We start from the raw sequence: 15,409 nt of genomic DNA, 5'->3' as shown, positions 1-15,409 counted from the left end.
AAACAGAAAGTCGCTATAGCTATTTTGCAGCCGGCCAAGCTAGGCAAACCAGGCAAGGCAAGTGATTGTCTCAAATTCTTTCATCTCCCAAAATTCTCTTCATCTAGATACTTCTACTCACCCATCCATATTTATCATCTTTCACCAAGCTTTGTTATCATTGGAACATAGTACAATATGGAACTCGGACGTTATATCTTCCAGTTACCCTCGGACGAGGAACTCCAGGTCTTGGAGCAGAAGATCAACTATTCTTTTTCCAACCGAACTCTGCTCCGGGAGGCACTCCAACCCGCGACCTGGGTTAACGAAGATGGCAATAAGAAACTTGCAATGGTGGGCAATTCAATTATGCGCCTGGTAATTGTGAATCACGGCCTCAAAGAAAAGAAGACGCGTGGTATGTGTTTCTCTCACACTGGCTACTATTTCACAAACTTACGATTTCGGCTCTGGTTAGGTCAAATCTCCGATATGTTCACCCTTAAGGCTAGCAAATCCTCTCTTTGTGCGCAGGGCTTCTATCTCGGCATTTCCGAATTTGTCGTCAAAAGACCCACCCAATTAGTCGTTGGACCGACTATCATGGCGACCACCATGGAGGCAATCGTCGGGGCAGTCTACCTTGACTGCAATGAGCAGATCCAGCCGTGTGCCGTTGTCATGAATGCATTGGATATTGCTTGGTCTGAGTAAACACCAATCACCCTACAGTGGCATACAGTACCCCTGACGTGGGGGCTGGCGAGATTGACCACAGCCTGTGTGAGTGTTTGATTCGACGGTGGGGCTGCTTGCAATGACTTGCATGCTGCAGTACTATCCAATGAGTCTTTCCCATACTTGTAATCAATTCCGATTGATCCTGAGGGGCTCTGTACATTCCCGTGGCTTGGAATTGACTCCCACAAGAGCATATTGAGAGATATTGTGGAGAGGACGAGAATGGATATGGTTCGGAGCTAAGAGAATTGAATAGCTGTTGCACTGATTCTGGTAACTATTATGTTCGCCTCGTCTTATGTCTTTATGGACATCAGCTGAATGCTTGAAGCACAGGTAGCTTCGTAGCGATGTAGAGCCGATACTGTACTCGAAACTGCATTTTGGTCCCTTCTTAAGATATTGACTGACTCCAGCTTTGCTGTGCTAAAGATGCTACAGACTAACTACGTCATGCTATTAAAACTTACTAATCATCTTGGGCGCCAGATTTAGTTGACTAGAAGGCGATCCCATGAAGGCGATATGGCGGCTATCCCGAGTAGGCCTATTACCGTTACGGAGTACTGTTGGCTAATACTGCCTTGCCGCTGATTACTCTTTCGCTAATGCGGTTGGTCTATCGTGGAAGTGTTGTTCTCCAATGAGAAGGATGTCTAGACTCGGCGATGATACGAGTGTCACAGTGAGCGGGGTATCTGACCAAAGCGTGCCTTAAATTGACACCATTGGGAGCCTTATTGACTAAGATAGGGGTGGTTGATACATCCGATCTCCGTTGATACCAAAAAAGCGAGTGTGACGAATTAGAAGTCAATATTTGGATACTCCGCCATATGATCAATAGCATCGAACCTTGGAGTAAACAACGGTGTAGCGAGCGCACGGCCCGTCGGAGTTCTCGCGGTTGCTTTGTTTTTCTTTTCCAACATTTCGTCTTCATCTATCTTAGCATCGCGCCGTACTGCGAATCCAAGGTGTCTAATTTTTCACGGGGTCTTCTCCCACTACCTTCATCATGACACCGCAGGTCACAAGTTGGGCCGACTTTGCCCATGTATCGGAGGAATTCGACTCAGAAACCAATGAATTTCAATACACAATGTTCGCTGTCATCAAGTCGGACGATGTCATCTACTACGGCGAACTACCTACCCGCAAAGCTGAGATCTCGTTTCAGCAAGTCATGGCCACGCTCAAGCCAATCCCCGACAACGAGATATTCCCAGAGTCGCCACTGTCTGGCGACAAACCCTTGACCCAGGCGCCACTGGATCTCCCCGCCAATGTTCAAGTCTTCATCAAGCGACCCAACATTTCCCAATATGATGTGTATAAACGACACAATGTAGTACACCTGCTCGCCCAAAGCTTTTTGGAGGAGGAGGCCCGTACCATGGAAGTTCTTGCCGCACACCCACATCCTTATTTCGTCCAGTACTACGGCTGCCGCTTCCGGGGAGGCTACCTAACCGGAATCGTGCTCGGCCGCCATTCGCACGACTTGAAGAACTATCTCAGTGGCGGAGTGGGAAATATCGATAAGAAAGCATTCATGAATGCGCTTGAGTCTGCTATCTATCACTTACATTCACTCGGTTTGGCACACAATGACCTCAACCCGACGAATGTGCTGGTCGACGACTCCGAGACCAGTGGTGGAATGCCAGTCCTGATCGACTTTGGCTCGGCCGGGAGAATCGGCAGTTTGTTGGGAACGTCCCGGGGTACGAGTGGTTGGATTGAGGGTCGGATTGAGGACTATACCACTTCGAGGAAGGAACATGATATCTTTGCCCTAGAGAAAATGCGACTCTGGTTGGACAACCCGACTTTCGACGATGATTAATGGGGAAAATAGTGATATGTAGAGCCTATCCACCACATGGCAAAAAGCAAGAGACTGGCATTGCTACAAGTCTGTTGACATACCATTACTGCCCTATAGCAATATCAGTCATGGAACTGCCACTAGATTGAGATATCCTGTATTACAGTAGAGATCCATTACGTCTTACCCTTCGCAGTTATTGGATCGAAGATACAATGTCGCGTAGGGACCATCACGACAACCGGCCTAATCGGGTTACCGCTTTTACCACCGCCTTAGTTATGTACTCCGAAGTATGAAGCTATTCAGAGACTACCCTGATCTGTCAATATGAAGCAATTTAAATTCAGGGAATTGTTACTCGCACCCCCCTGGATGGCAGATGCTCACACCCGACCAGGAAGACGGTATTATTAGAATTTCAGGCCGGGGGTGTGAGTATCCGGTCAATTCCCTGAATTAAAATTGCTTCATATTGACAGATCAGGTGGTCTCTGAATAACTTCATCTCTTCAGGCATTAACTATCAGGCATCAATATTACCAATACTTTGGATAAACATTCGCACCTACAATATAATCATGCCGAAAACACATAGTTACCTTGTGTTGGCGCCTGGCAAGTTAGTTAGTTAACTAGGCGGTATTATTTTTTTACTAATTTTCTGACTGGCAAAAAACCCATTGTCCCTCGTAGACAGAGTTCATCGAACAATGAATATGCACTATTTGTTATCATTAGGAGGGAGATCGATCAAAAACCGGGGAAAAGGCAGGCAAGAAGAAGCCTCTTTCCTCACCTTTGCCCTCACCCTCATTTCTCTTTGTGATTATTTGCTTAGGTATACTCGTTTTCTTACCCCGAGCCAATTATCAAAAAGAGAAATGACGGTGATGGCAAAGGAGAGGAAAGAGCCTCATTTACCGGAGGGGAGACTAGCTCTTATTTGATTTTCGGAGTTGTCAAAGGCTTCTTACATGCTTTTTCCCCGGTTTTTGATTGACCTCCCTCCTAATGATAACAAATAGTGCATATTCATCGAAAATAAAAGAGAAGTTGAAATCAATACAAATTGGAATTGGCACCAGTTGTATATGCTTGGTGAAGGCGGTGATAAATGGCGGTCAGGGACATGCCCGTACCCGAGGCCCAGCAGAGCTCCAGCCAATGAAGATGAGTCAGGAGAGTCAATGGAGATCCTTTGAGACTTCAGCCTTAGAGCCCGGTCTTTATTTTCTTTCGTAAACACAACATGACCAGCCCAATTGCGGATATTTCTCCACCTTCAGCTGAAGCCACGATCTTCGCTTGTTCGCTCCTATGCTATACGAGCGTCTATCACGCTAGCTATACGGATCACTTCAGCTTTAGAAATTCAAGCCCCCAGCGCGCCATACCGGAGTACGTGGAATAAGATACAGCATTATCTGTCAGCGGTCTAGACCCGAACCTAAATACTGAACTATCGATTCTTCTGGAAAAAGAAAAGAAAAGTCTTCAGCCAGAGCTACAACAACTAAGCACAGGAAATTTACACAAGACTCGAATCTTCGCATCTCGCAAACGTGCATCAAAATAAATTGCGCAAAACTAGGATTGGTGCTTTACCGAACATATCCAGGCAGCCCCATTAGAAACGGCACATAATCTCCCGGGACTACATCGCCAGGTCCCCAGTCCAAGATAGCGACCATTAACTGCGTGATAGGTCCCAACCATATGGCAGCGCTCTGACACGGCTTTCGATCTCAAGATCACGTCATAGTATGGCTGGCGAACCTTCCGCTGGACAACATAGAGGGTCTTTCCAGGTCTCAGTCTCGGACACCGCAACGGTTCCAGCAGAGCTAGCCAGTCGGAATGGCCCAATTCATCGCCAAACAAAATACCAGCTCCCTTTCCACCCCTGATCGGCTTCAGGAGGTAGTCATTTTGGAACGAATCCGAGGCTTTGCAATTCTCGATAAATTGGTTGAATGCTGTCGAGCCCGGGAGAATTGTGTGCGCCAAGCCTTGGTTAAGGCATTCGGCCTGTTTGGGAGTGATGATGTTCCTGGAGACTAAATTGTTGAGTTCTTCAAGGACGAGTCCTAGCATTCTCTTGTCGTGAGCAAGGAGGATAGTTCGCATGTCGTTGAAGCATCGCAGACTGATCTGTCGTTTCATCTCCGGATCGAGAGCATTGATCTCCCGCTGGTGGAGTTCGAGGCCAATTTGGTGAATCTCTTCCACTATCTCGCCCGACTCGGTTGTAATTGTTTCAATGGCATCTACTTCAGCGAGACAGCACAGCTTGTATCCGTTTGTCCCGGAGTTGGAGGGATCTGGAATGAGTCGGAGAGTATCCGGAGTTATGAGTCGCAGTTTTATCCCATGTCTTTTCTGAGCAAATTCGATAAACATCCCGATATCAATCCCGTGCTCTTCGCCTTTGATAAGGTGCAAAGGAATTTTGTTGTCGAACAGTTCCAGCAATCCACCGAAGATCTTTGAGTTAACCATTAGCAATCTATCTCAGCCCAGCTATTGAATCTCCATCACTCGCTTACCGTTTCAGCTTCCACGGCGTGAGTCAGACCTCGCGACTCAAGATTGAATACCGAAAGCGAATCTTGCCCAAAGACGGCATGCATGTACCCATTCCAGCAGAACCTCGCATTAATCTCACAAATACGAAAAACCTCCACGCCAGCTTCATCTTTCTCTACCAAAAAGTCTGGTCTCCAAGATCCTTGTCGTTCGTTCCACGGTGCAAACAAGTGTCGGTTCGAGTCCATCCACTATTGTAACAACCACTCAATAAGCCAAATCCAACCGTAGAAAGGATATAGCTTACACGCAATAAGTCTTCCTCCTCTTGCTCCAACGGCACGCGCAGAGGGAACCGGGCTTCATCATCCGTCCACCATCGCCCAATAATATCCTCGATTGACAATCTCAGGGCGAGGTGCAAGTTTCTCATGTCATCATCGTGCCGTTGGGTGATTAACACAGGGAAAGGACACGATGCATCCAGGGACCCGGCTGGCCAAGAAGAGGAGCAGTTGCTCAGCTTTGAAATATAACTGTGGCGGCTTTGGTTCAACAGGCTTACATCTAGTCCTTCTGCTGTCACTGGTGAGTAGTCGACGGCATCGGGAAAGCTGATCAGATGGAGAGGTTTCATTTTGTATGTAGATATTCTGTGCTGGCAATGGAAAGACGGCATGATATATGTCCTTCATGTTTGAATCAAACTATCTGACTAGTGGTTATCCCGAGCTGAGGTGGAGAAAATCGATCGAGTACGGAGTACTTCGTAGACGATCCTGATGTTCTCCTTGCATGTATGTATGTAATGTAATGTAATGTATTCGTGTACAGTGGGGCCTCTCGGGTATATGTGGGTCCAATAGTTCACCCGAGGGCCCCGCTATAAAATGGGCCCGTAGGCAGAGTTTTGACTCGTATTGACTTGCAATTACAGGTTTGAGGTCGTATGTACGACTATACATATAATACAGCATTGAAACATTCATGAGCTTCCAAATGGTGCGGCATCCCATCGGACACGCCGAAGATGTCGGTTAGGGTCTTTGACTTCATTGCGTGAATGCAGCCATCGGCGATTATCCATCAGGATAATTGATCCTTGGGGAAGACACTGGGGTGTGAGGTGGAGAGTCTCATCCCGGGCGCCACCACCGTACAGGATTTCCTTCAGTTCATCCAGTGCCTTAGTAGCATTCGGAGTCAAGGGAACCGTGATATCTTCCCGAAACCGCAATTGACTGCCAGACTTCCCGCCAGGATTCACGGCGAGCAAATTAGCCACGATATGCTGCTTCCCTGCGGTTTTGATAAACTCGGGAGGGACGGTAATTTTGTAGTTGTGGCTGGAGAGCCATTTTTGCGCGAAAGGTGAAAGCAAGGTAAGGAGTCGATCGACGTTTAGCACAGACAACGTCCCGCCGCCGCAGCGGTCCGGCTGAAGGACTTGGAGGGCGAAGAATCGTGGTGGTTGCTCTTCGTAGCTGCAGTCGGTGTGCCATTCAAAGCGGAACATTGTCTCTGATCGGGCTTGGTGGCCATGGCTTTGGAAACTCGCGGGAGAGGGCCGAACATCCCAAAACCAACCGCGCTCGGCGCTGTGGGTTATTGGGAGGCCGTGGTTGTGGCTTTTGTGGAGATTGGATATCAGGCTCTGCAGGTATGTGCTGTTCTCGTCGCTAAACCCTAGATGTACTTGGAGCACACCTTTCGCTTCGAGGGTGTCGTATACGGCTCTCAAGTGGGAGGCGTCGGAGGCGAGTGCTGGTTTGGTAATTTCGATTAAGGGGACGAGATTGGAGGTTCGTAGATCTCCTGTTATAGTTAGTATGAGAAGAAGAAAATAACAGACGATACATACTGATAGGGCGGGTAGAATAACTTGCCGTCAGTCTGGCTGTAGAAACAGCACGGAAGAGTTGATGCATTTTGTGCAACCACCATGTAAGATATGGAAGAGCAATCGGCGCTCAATTACATATATACCAACAGCTCCAAATGCAACGAAGAAGAACAATATCACGAATATATGCAGCATACCCGTGCGGAGGACAGAGTAGAGCGGAGCAATATATTTCGACTGGTCATATGGGAAATGAGACGCATATGTAGTTGGCATGCAGATTACTCCGTACAGCGTATGGTAAAAACTATCAGATTAATTGCAACTCCTATAGATGCGGCTGAGCTGACCCACTCGGGAAACACGGAGAGCGTAATGGATGTGTCGCACGTACAAAGAGAGACGAATAAGAATAGAAAATAAGAAAATAAAAATAGAACACCTGAAATGAGGTCTCATCTCATGTAAGGGCTAAGTTCAGGACATCGACATTTGAACCAGACGTGCCTATACGGCGTTGGACACTTCTCTCCAAGTTCCAACAACCTCGCCAACATGACTGTCATCCACGAAAAGGCCTTACCAATAGGCTACAATTGGCGTTCCTCCAAGTGGTTCATTCTCTCTACCATCGCAATCGCGTTGTTTGCTGGTCTGTCTGCCCCTATAATACTTTAAACAACACAACACTAATACCGAGTAGAAACATTCCTCTATGGCTTCCTAGTTCCCATCCTTGGAGAAATGCTTCGGGACCGCCTCCATGTCCCGCCATCTCAAGCTCAGGAGTTAACCTCTGCCGTTCTTGCCCTGCATGGTACTCTCGCCATGGTCTCCGGCCCTATAATCGGTCATTTCGCCGACAAGAACCAAGGCCGCAAGACCGCACTCCTATTATCTCTCGGATGGTGCATTGTCGGCACGTGCATGGTTGCCGGTGCTCGTTCAGTCCCTATACTACTGCTCGGCCGCGTGTTACAAGGCATCGCAGGGTCTGCTGTGTGGATTGTCGGCTTCGCAACAGTCGCAGACACTGTCAGTCCGAACCGCATAGGTTTCGCAATGAGCTTAATGATGTCCTGCGCAAACACCGGAGTAATCAGCGGGCCCGCGATTTCCGGGCTGCTGATAGAGGCCACCGGATACTGGATAACGTGGTCGATCCCGCTCGCGGTCCTGACGATCGATTTTATCGCACGCGTGTGTATGATCGAGAGTCCGTCCAGTCCTCCCTCTACGCCAACCGAGACTGCGAGTCTGCTTTCCTCTTGCGAAGAGCAGCAAATCCCATCCCGAAACGATAGTTTCTGGCGGACAATGCTATGCGATGGCCGTGTTGTGACCTGTCTGCTAATTATAATCTCGGGTACAACCGTGAGCACGAGTTTCCACGCGACCCTTTCCCTCCACGTTGAAAAGACATTCGGATGGGGCCCTCGTGCCGTCGGACTCCTTTTTGCCGGCCTTGTCATTCCGGGTGTCGTGATCGGTCCCATTGCTGGCTGGGTCCGTGATAAAGTCGGAACACGACGACCTACCGTGGTCTGCGCCATTCTTGAGGCAATAGTACTTGGCCTAATGGGTATTGTTGGCGATATTCCTTGGGCGGGCGCTCGGGATATGGGTAAACCGCTTTACGTCGCCTGTATCGTTGCTATAGGCATTTTGCGGCCGTTTGTGTCTGGCATCGCGCCGGTCGAACTGACGGGTAAGTCGTCTCTCTCCAGCTATGAATATGACAGTGCTAAAAATATCTAGCTACTGCCAAAGCTATTCAGGAAGGGTCCCCAGGGACGTTTGGACCCAAAGGAGGCATGTCGCGCGTGTTCTCTATGATGGATGTTGCCGATTCACTCGGGATGATGATTGGTCCAATTATAGGCGGCTCGTTGAAGGAAATGGTTGGCTATAAATGCATGAGCTGGGCTTGGAGTAAGTGGTTTGATCTTAGTATGTGTACGGAGCACTTTACTGATGATAGCAGGTCTCTTATATCTCCTCCTCGCTGCTCTTGCAATGTGCTTCTTAGGATCAAATGATGCTGAGGAAGAAGTATAGTTCAGGCAACTGTGTGCTTCTCTGTTTTTCTTCTCCATCGGAATGGGAGATCCCTAATTGGGCCATCGGACCCACATACACCCGCCTTCCAAGATTTGGCCCGGGAACTAAAATACCGCTCACAGATATAATACGGTATACTTACAGATAATTTCAATTAATACAATAAAAACACCGCACCAGGTATGGAAATAGAGTAAATACACGTAAATTATTCATTACTCCCTCGCGATCGTCCGGTGGAGACCCGAGATCTGCAGGCACGTACTCAGCTGATCGACCTTCATGAGGTCGTCTCCATGAACTAGTAGCTACTCCATCGTACTCCGTAGCTCAGCTACTCCATACAAAGTTCAGCTACTCCACGTCACAAATTCAAGTTCATTCTGATTTTTCTCTGCCTTGTCTTGATCCATCAATATCAAATTCAACTATTCGGAGTCTTTCTCAATCACAATTAAGTCTATCGCCCCGACTCACCCTCCCGTATTTTCCTACCTTCAATTGAGATTGCCCGTAGCAGATTCTCGCAATGGCAACGGAAAGGTATTCATTAGCAGAGGTGCTAGCCGTCGCTAAGACGCACCCTTTCTACAACCCGGACATTGTATACCCTGCCGATGCAGAAACAATCCGGAATCTTCGGAAGACGGTCACTGACCAAGAGGCGAAGGCTAAATTCCAAGAGCAGCCACTTCTCGAAAAGAAAACACTGTAAGACAATATCGGACATCCTTCTACTGTAGTTAGCTAGACTAATTTAGCTCAGGTACAAGGCCATTGAACGACTCTCACATGATGTGGACCCGCGCAACACCTATCGACAAAGTTCCTACGTGAGCATTACTGGTGGTGGTTCTGGCGGGGTGCCGATGATGTTCGCCGTGGATGTGCACGAGAACCGTCGACAGAGAGCGCAATTTGGAGAATTTCTCAAACTGTGCGGTGTCATTCAGCCTGGAGATTGGGTCCTATCCACTCATGTAGCGGGAGGGTTTTACAGGTAATTGGATCCGAATTGCACGAGACGGCGCGATATTTTAACTAAGAACAAGGTCCCTCGATCTCACGACGGAAATCACAGAAAACGCCGGAGCCACCGTTCTCAGCGCCGGAAGCTACATGCCACCTGCGGATGTTGCTAAATCCCTAGCCGACTATCACGTCAACATCCTAACCGGCGACGGCAGCCAGGTCGTCCAAGTCGTCTACCACATCTCCCTCATGGCGCCGAAGGATCGCAATCGCATCGCCCTCGACAAAATCATCTACACCTCCGAGCCCTTAACCGGTCCGCAGCGAGCGTTCATCAAGACGGTTCTGGGCGACGTCAAGATAATTTCCATCATGGGAAGTGCCGAGGCAGGCCCCTGGGCAATCAGCAGCCCCGATCTGACCGGGGAGCAGAGCCTGACAAGCAACAGCACGGACTTCGTCTTCGACACGCGCAACATCCTGATCGAGATCGTCTCTCCCTGTGCCGTCGACGGCGTATCTTCGCCTGATCCAATCCTGCTTCCAGAGGGGGAACAAGGTCTCATCGTGCAGACATCTCTCCAACGACTGCGCAACCCGCTGGTGCGCTACATCACTGGTGATATCGGCTCCCTCCACCCCCTCCCGAGTGCAGCCTGTGCTGTAATCCCCGAGGCGGATCGGGACTATATACGTGTGTTGCGCATGCGCGGCCGCGACAATCGCTTCAGCTTCAATTGGTATGCCTCTTATTTCGAGTTTGAGAAGATTGATGCCCTCATGCGGGCGGACGACTGTGGCATTCTGCAGTGGCAGCTCATTATGGATCGATTGGAGAGTACGCCGCAGGCGACGCTAGAGATCCGGCTGCTGAGGTCGCCGCCTCGGGATGGTATTTTATCGGATGATGCTCTTATCAACCGCTTCAAGGCTTTCTTTGTTATAGGTTCGGATAATGAGGATCTCTTCCGAATCGTGTTTCTGGATAATCTTGGAGGATTCGAGCGGAGTGCTACTGCGGCGAAGATTATTAAATTTGTGAATCGATGGGATTGAGCCAAAAGTATTGTCTCTTCTGTTGAATGAGTGGAGACCAAATATTGCATCTTGGGAGTTGCTTTGCCACAAGTCTAGCGCGGACTCCGAGACTCCGAGCTTTAAATCCGGTAATCCGGCTTATCAGATCGCGTCCGGACTCCGATTTAACTTCTTGTTAAATCCGTTTATAGTTGATGGCCAACGGTCCAATCAGAATCACCGCTTTTCCAGTGTCGTATTTTCGCTTTCTCTATTGAGATGACCAGGTCGACAGTCTACGGTCTACCTTAACTCCGGCATTGCCAACCTGATACTCCTCTCACTTTATTATAGACGAACATTGTTTAAATAGATATCCTGACCCTTGATTCTATCAAATATCAAATTCATCATTTATTTCCAAGATATCTCATCTACACATTCTCCAGAACAATGTCTCTCTGTGGAAAAGTCGTCCTCATCACTGGCTCCTCCAAAGGAATCGGAAAGGCAACAGTCCTCCGCCTTGCCAACGAAGGAGCCAGCGTAATAATCAACTACCTCTCCGATGAAGCCGCAGCCAACAGCCTTGTCGCACAGATCGGGCCCGACCGCGCCCTAGCTGTCCAAGCCGATGCATCCAATCTGTCCGATCTCGACCGCCTCGTTGATTCTGCAGTCGCCAAGTTCGGGAAGATTGACATCCTCATTCCAAATGCAGGAATCCTCCCAATGAAGGACTTGGGGAATACAACCGAAGCGGATTTCGATAACGCATACAATCTCATGGTGAAGGGCCCATACTTCCTAGCTCAGGTGAGTACTAGATTACACTCTTGCCCTAAATCATGGCATTCATACTAACCGTGATCTAGAAAGCCACAAAGCACATGCCCTCCGGTGGCCGGGTCATTCTCATCTCTACCGGGATCACTGCTCTTTCCAGCGTCGCACCCGCCTATCTTCTCTATGCGTCTGCTAAAGGTGCCATCAATCAGATGGCTCGTGTCATGGCCAAAGACCTGGCACGGAAGAATATTGTCGTGAATGCCGTCGCACCGGGGCCTACCACTACCGAGCTCTTCTTGAAGGGGAAATCAGAACAGGTCCTCAATGCAGTCGCTGGGTTTAGTCCGTTTGGTCGGATTGGGAAACCGGAGGAGATTGCTAATGTCATTGCTTTTTTGTGTGGAGAGGATAGTAGCTGGATGTCAGGTCAGATTGTGCAGGTCAATGGCGGAATGGCGTAGTCCGGCCGCGGATATCTGCTGTCAACACACACTTTACGTTCGTCAATTCGGCCATAGGAACTCGAGCCTGAGGCTGGTATCGGAACTTGACTCTAGATAGAGGCTACTTTTGTCCTATGTTCGAGAGACTAATATGTGCAATGAGAGAACCAATGACCGTGTCATTTCTGAAAAAAATGTCCATGGCGTCTAAAGCCTGTATGAGGGAGACAGCTAAGTTGCCGTCCGTAGTATCTCACACCTGCTTGTCTTCTTTTCCGATCACATGGCAGATCTGAGGGTCTGTAGACTGGCATACCCAGCAGGAATCTCCAGCCAGCCGTTTGATCTCAGTCTTTATGGCGGTCGAGAAGACGTCAGATTTCGCATAAGACTCAGTTGATGCCAACGACATGGCAGAGGAAGATTTTGTGTGCCTAGATGCAAGAGACCTGGCGGTATGAGGGCGACGTGAGGACGAACTGAGCTCAGATGATTGTCTTCGGCCACCTGGCGAGGGTGGCGGTGGCATAACAGGTATGTGGAACTTGGGCGTAAACGCGCATAAAAGCCTGTTGTCCACCTATAGCATTGTGGCATTCGAACAGAGGACATGCGTAAGAGCCGAGAGACCGGTCTGCGCATTGGTAGCTGTGCTTATTGAGCATTCTGTCGATTACCCACTCCGAGCGCGTGGGCATATCGAGGGTCACCTTGTCGCCTGGATCTAGCCTCTCAGGGAACCATGAGCGTCGGACGGGGTATTCGTCGCCGCCGTCCATGATTAATTCGATGAGATGGCTGTTCTCCTCCGGGTTGAATTTCACACCCTAATCACAACCTCTAGCTCAGAAGAGCTTAGCAAAAGGAAGGTTGGTCCAAAAAAAGCACTCAGCAGCAATTAGCCACTGCGTACGCAGGCGTTGTAGCGGCGATCACTAGCAACCATAATTCACCAGTACCATTTCCCCCTCGTCAAGTCGGAAGTTTTTGCGGTTCCGGAAGTAATGGAAGAGGAAATATGCAACCAGCTGTTTCATCGTGCGAACGACTATTTTCCGGTCAGAAATTTTGACCAAGATAAACAATTCTGGTCGGATCTGACTTACAAGGAGTACCTTTCATTGTTATACAATGCCTGGCAGATCCTCTGCTGTTCTTCTTTATCACGACCATAGTCGAAACCGACTGCTTTCAGAAGCATCTCGCTAAAATGGTATTCTTGAAAGAATAGACTGGCAAATTCCAATAGTCTCGGATAAAATCCTGCTGATGCCCAGTCCAATAAACAGATACGGCCATCATCTAACCAGATAATGTTTCGGGGGGCTATGTCTAAATGACAGAGCACCAGTGGGGTAGGATCAAAATGAACCTTACCATCCCTGGGAAAAAGCCGGCTATTAAACCATTCTTCCACTTGCTGAACATTGCTAATGGTCAGATCGTTTGTATCTGGCCAGAGCAAGCCAATTGAAGGGCCACCACATAGACTACCAGCCCTATCGGCGGTAATAGAGCGAAAATACTCAAGAATGTAGGCGAGTCTTTGAATGTGAGAGTCTGAAAGATTATCGATAATCTTGCCCTGAATAAAATCCGATATTATATAGCCCCAACCCTCATCGTCCATAAAAAATTTATGAACCGAAGGGACTATAACGATATCTGGATTAATTATACTGTATGCTTTTTGCTGATTCTTTGCCTTATAGGAGGAGACAAACGGGCCGAACTTGACTACCAAGTCATAATCTGGTAGCTTAACGACTTGGTTACCAGACCTCAAGCCTCCAGTAAGCTGATCCTCTGGACAAGAGCGGCAATAGTCAATGATCGACTGGTTATTGTCTAGTTGAACAGTCATGGTGGCATCAGACATTAGAAGGGGTAGATAGAGTAAGAATGGGAAGGAAAACGATGGTACATATGATCTACCGTCTTGGATAATAGATAGTCCGATATCTCCTAACCGGGGCCAACCCCTCCAAAATGATAACTAGCTAAGCGATGTAGGGGTACCAGAAGCCTTACCTCCTCCATACCTGACCAACTTGAATTCAAGGAAATATGGTAAATTTGAATCAAAATCAAGTTCTAGCGGATGTCCGGCCTATTAGTCACATAAGAGTTGTGGTTCATACCGGTGCTGCAACAGATGGGTCGGACAACCATTGGTCGATATATCTCCTTCTTCGGACCGGTGGATCCGTGCGGGTGAATATGGTGACAGACTATGGAGAAATAGATGGGCTCGAAAAAGTCTCGAATGGTCAAATCTCACATATCTCCTCACAAATTCGGCGATACGGCACTGGGATTATCCGGTTACTATGGCTATTGAGGTTCGACATGTCGCTGATGCAATTTACCGAAATTTCCGCCATCGATATCAGTTCTCTGGTGGAGGATCTGGCTGTCGTTTTTGGGTGTGAGTATAGCTCTACTTTAAAATTAATAAATTATCGCCATTAATATGAATATAGTCGCACCATTGTGTACGACATCGAAAGCCGTCAATATATTGCCGTGGGAACATCAAATGACTTATGGCGACACCTACAATACCTATACCGCCGGGGCAGGGATCCTTTGCAAGTAAACTGGGTCCAGGGGACATTTATTACTCCTTAACAATGCTCTTTTATGTACATATGTTGTACTCAAGCCACCAGTCTGAATTGGAGGGAATAGTCAGAGATCTTGACTCATCCAGGGACCATTTTAAGACCGTCGCTTTGGAACCCCATAACTCGCTCAAATCTTCATTCGAATTCTGAGGTGCAAGGGGCTTCGGGAGGTGGGGTTATCATTTTCACTCCATTTTTACCTGCCAACCTGCCTGCCACCACAATGCCTGCCAATATAACGATTCATATTGAAAACGCCATTAGAGATGGCATCAAATATGCATTCAAAGATGAGCTGGTTAAGTTCATAGACATATTGGCGGATATAGTGGTGGGAAGCAGGCAGGCAGGTAAAAACAGAGCGAAAGATGAAGATCGAAGTCACGAATTGTCTGAAGTTACTTTGGACGTTGAATTCTTATTTATAGCCGACACGAATCATGTGATTTACTAGGCATCATTAGTAATTAGTAATATAGGGGCCTGACCAGGAGGCTTTACATGAAGTTTAACCTGGCACTGCCTGCTGTCTTTTGTGAAATGTTGTATTTTTTGAAAGGCCGAAAGGTCTATA

At 48.1% G+C, this 15,409-nt stretch overlaps 7 protein-coding genes across 7 annotated transcripts; 5 read left to right on the top strand and 2 right to left on the bottom strand.

Annotated features, from left to right (window-relative positions):
* Window positions 1-177: 177 nt before the first annotated feature.
* N7518_010324 (uncharacterized protein) lies at window positions 178-696 on the top strand (the record flags this gene model as incomplete). The annotated part of the gene is made up of 2 exons (XM_057191250.1): window positions 178-400; window positions 461-696. The coding sequence occupies 2 exons, from the start codon at window positions 178-180 to the stop codon at window positions 694-696; spliced, it is 459 nt and encodes a 152-aa protein (XP_057037386.1).
* A 1,045-nt stretch (window positions 697-1,741) lies between these two features.
* On the top strand, window positions 1,742-2,572 carry N7518_010323 (uncharacterized protein; the record flags this gene model as incomplete). Its single annotated transcript, XM_057191249.1, has 1 exon — window positions 1,742-2,572. The coding sequence occupies one exon, from the start codon at window positions 1,742-1,744 to the stop codon at window positions 2,570-2,572; it is 831 nt and encodes a 276-aa protein (XP_057037385.1).
* A 1,572-nt stretch (window positions 2,573-4,144) lies between these two features.
* Window positions 4,145-7,011, bottom strand: N7518_010322 (uncharacterized protein; the record flags this gene model as incomplete). The annotated part of the gene is made up of 5 exons (XM_057191248.1): window positions 4,145-5,041; window positions 5,104-5,334; window positions 5,391-5,606; window positions 6,105-6,898; window positions 6,945-7,011. The coding sequence occupies 5 exons, from the start codon at window positions 7,009-7,011 to the stop codon at window positions 4,145-4,147; spliced, it is 2,205 nt and encodes a 734-aa protein (XP_057037384.1).
* A 470-nt stretch (window positions 7,012-7,481) lies between these two features.
* Window positions 7,482-8,984, top strand: N7518_010321 (MFS transporter; the record flags this gene model as incomplete). The annotated part of the gene is made up of 4 exons (XM_057191247.1): window positions 7,482-7,578; window positions 7,630-8,634; window positions 8,685-8,858; window positions 8,911-8,984. The coding sequence occupies 4 exons, from the start codon at window positions 7,482-7,484 to the stop codon at window positions 8,982-8,984; spliced, it is 1,350 nt and encodes a 449-aa protein (XP_057037383.1).
* Window positions 8,985-9,516: 532 nt separating this feature from the next.
* N7518_010320 (uncharacterized protein) lies at window positions 9,517-11,015 on the top strand (the record flags this gene model as incomplete). Its single annotated transcript, XM_057191246.1, has 3 exons — window positions 9,517-9,698; window positions 9,754-9,987; window positions 10,040-11,015. The coding sequence occupies 3 exons, from the start codon at window positions 9,517-9,519 to the stop codon at window positions 11,013-11,015; spliced, it is 1,392 nt and encodes a 463-aa protein (XP_057037382.1).
* A 414-nt stretch (window positions 11,016-11,429) lies between these two features.
* On the top strand, window positions 11,430-12,226 carry N7518_010319 (uncharacterized protein; the record flags this gene model as incomplete). The annotated part of the gene is made up of 2 exons (XM_057191245.1): window positions 11,430-11,792; window positions 11,852-12,226. The coding sequence occupies 2 exons, from the start codon at window positions 11,430-11,432 to the stop codon at window positions 12,224-12,226; spliced, it is 738 nt and encodes a 245-aa protein (XP_057037381.1).
* Window positions 12,227-12,693: 467 nt separating this feature from the next.
* N7518_010318 (uncharacterized protein) lies at window positions 12,694-14,087 on the bottom strand (the record flags this gene model as incomplete). Its single annotated transcript, XM_057191244.1, has 3 exons — window positions 12,694-13,035; window positions 13,122-13,143; window positions 13,315-14,087. 3 exons carry the CDS (start codon window positions 14,085-14,087, stop codon window positions 12,694-12,696), a joined length of 1,137 nt encoding a protein of 378 aa, XP_057037380.1.
* Between the last annotated feature and the right edge of the window lie 1,322 nt (window positions 14,088-15,409).

The sequence above is a fragment of the Penicillium psychrosexuale genome, assembly GCF_028828465.1.
Source record: "Penicillium psychrosexuale strain IBT 29551 chromosome Unknown utg000006l, whole genome shotgun sequence".
Taxonomy (NCBI): domain Eukaryota; kingdom Fungi; phylum Ascomycota; class Eurotiomycetes; order Eurotiales; family Aspergillaceae; genus Penicillium; species Penicillium psychrosexuale.
The sequence above is the reverse complement of the archived record's forward strand: the minus strand, read 5'-3'. Positions and strand labels throughout refer to the sequence as shown.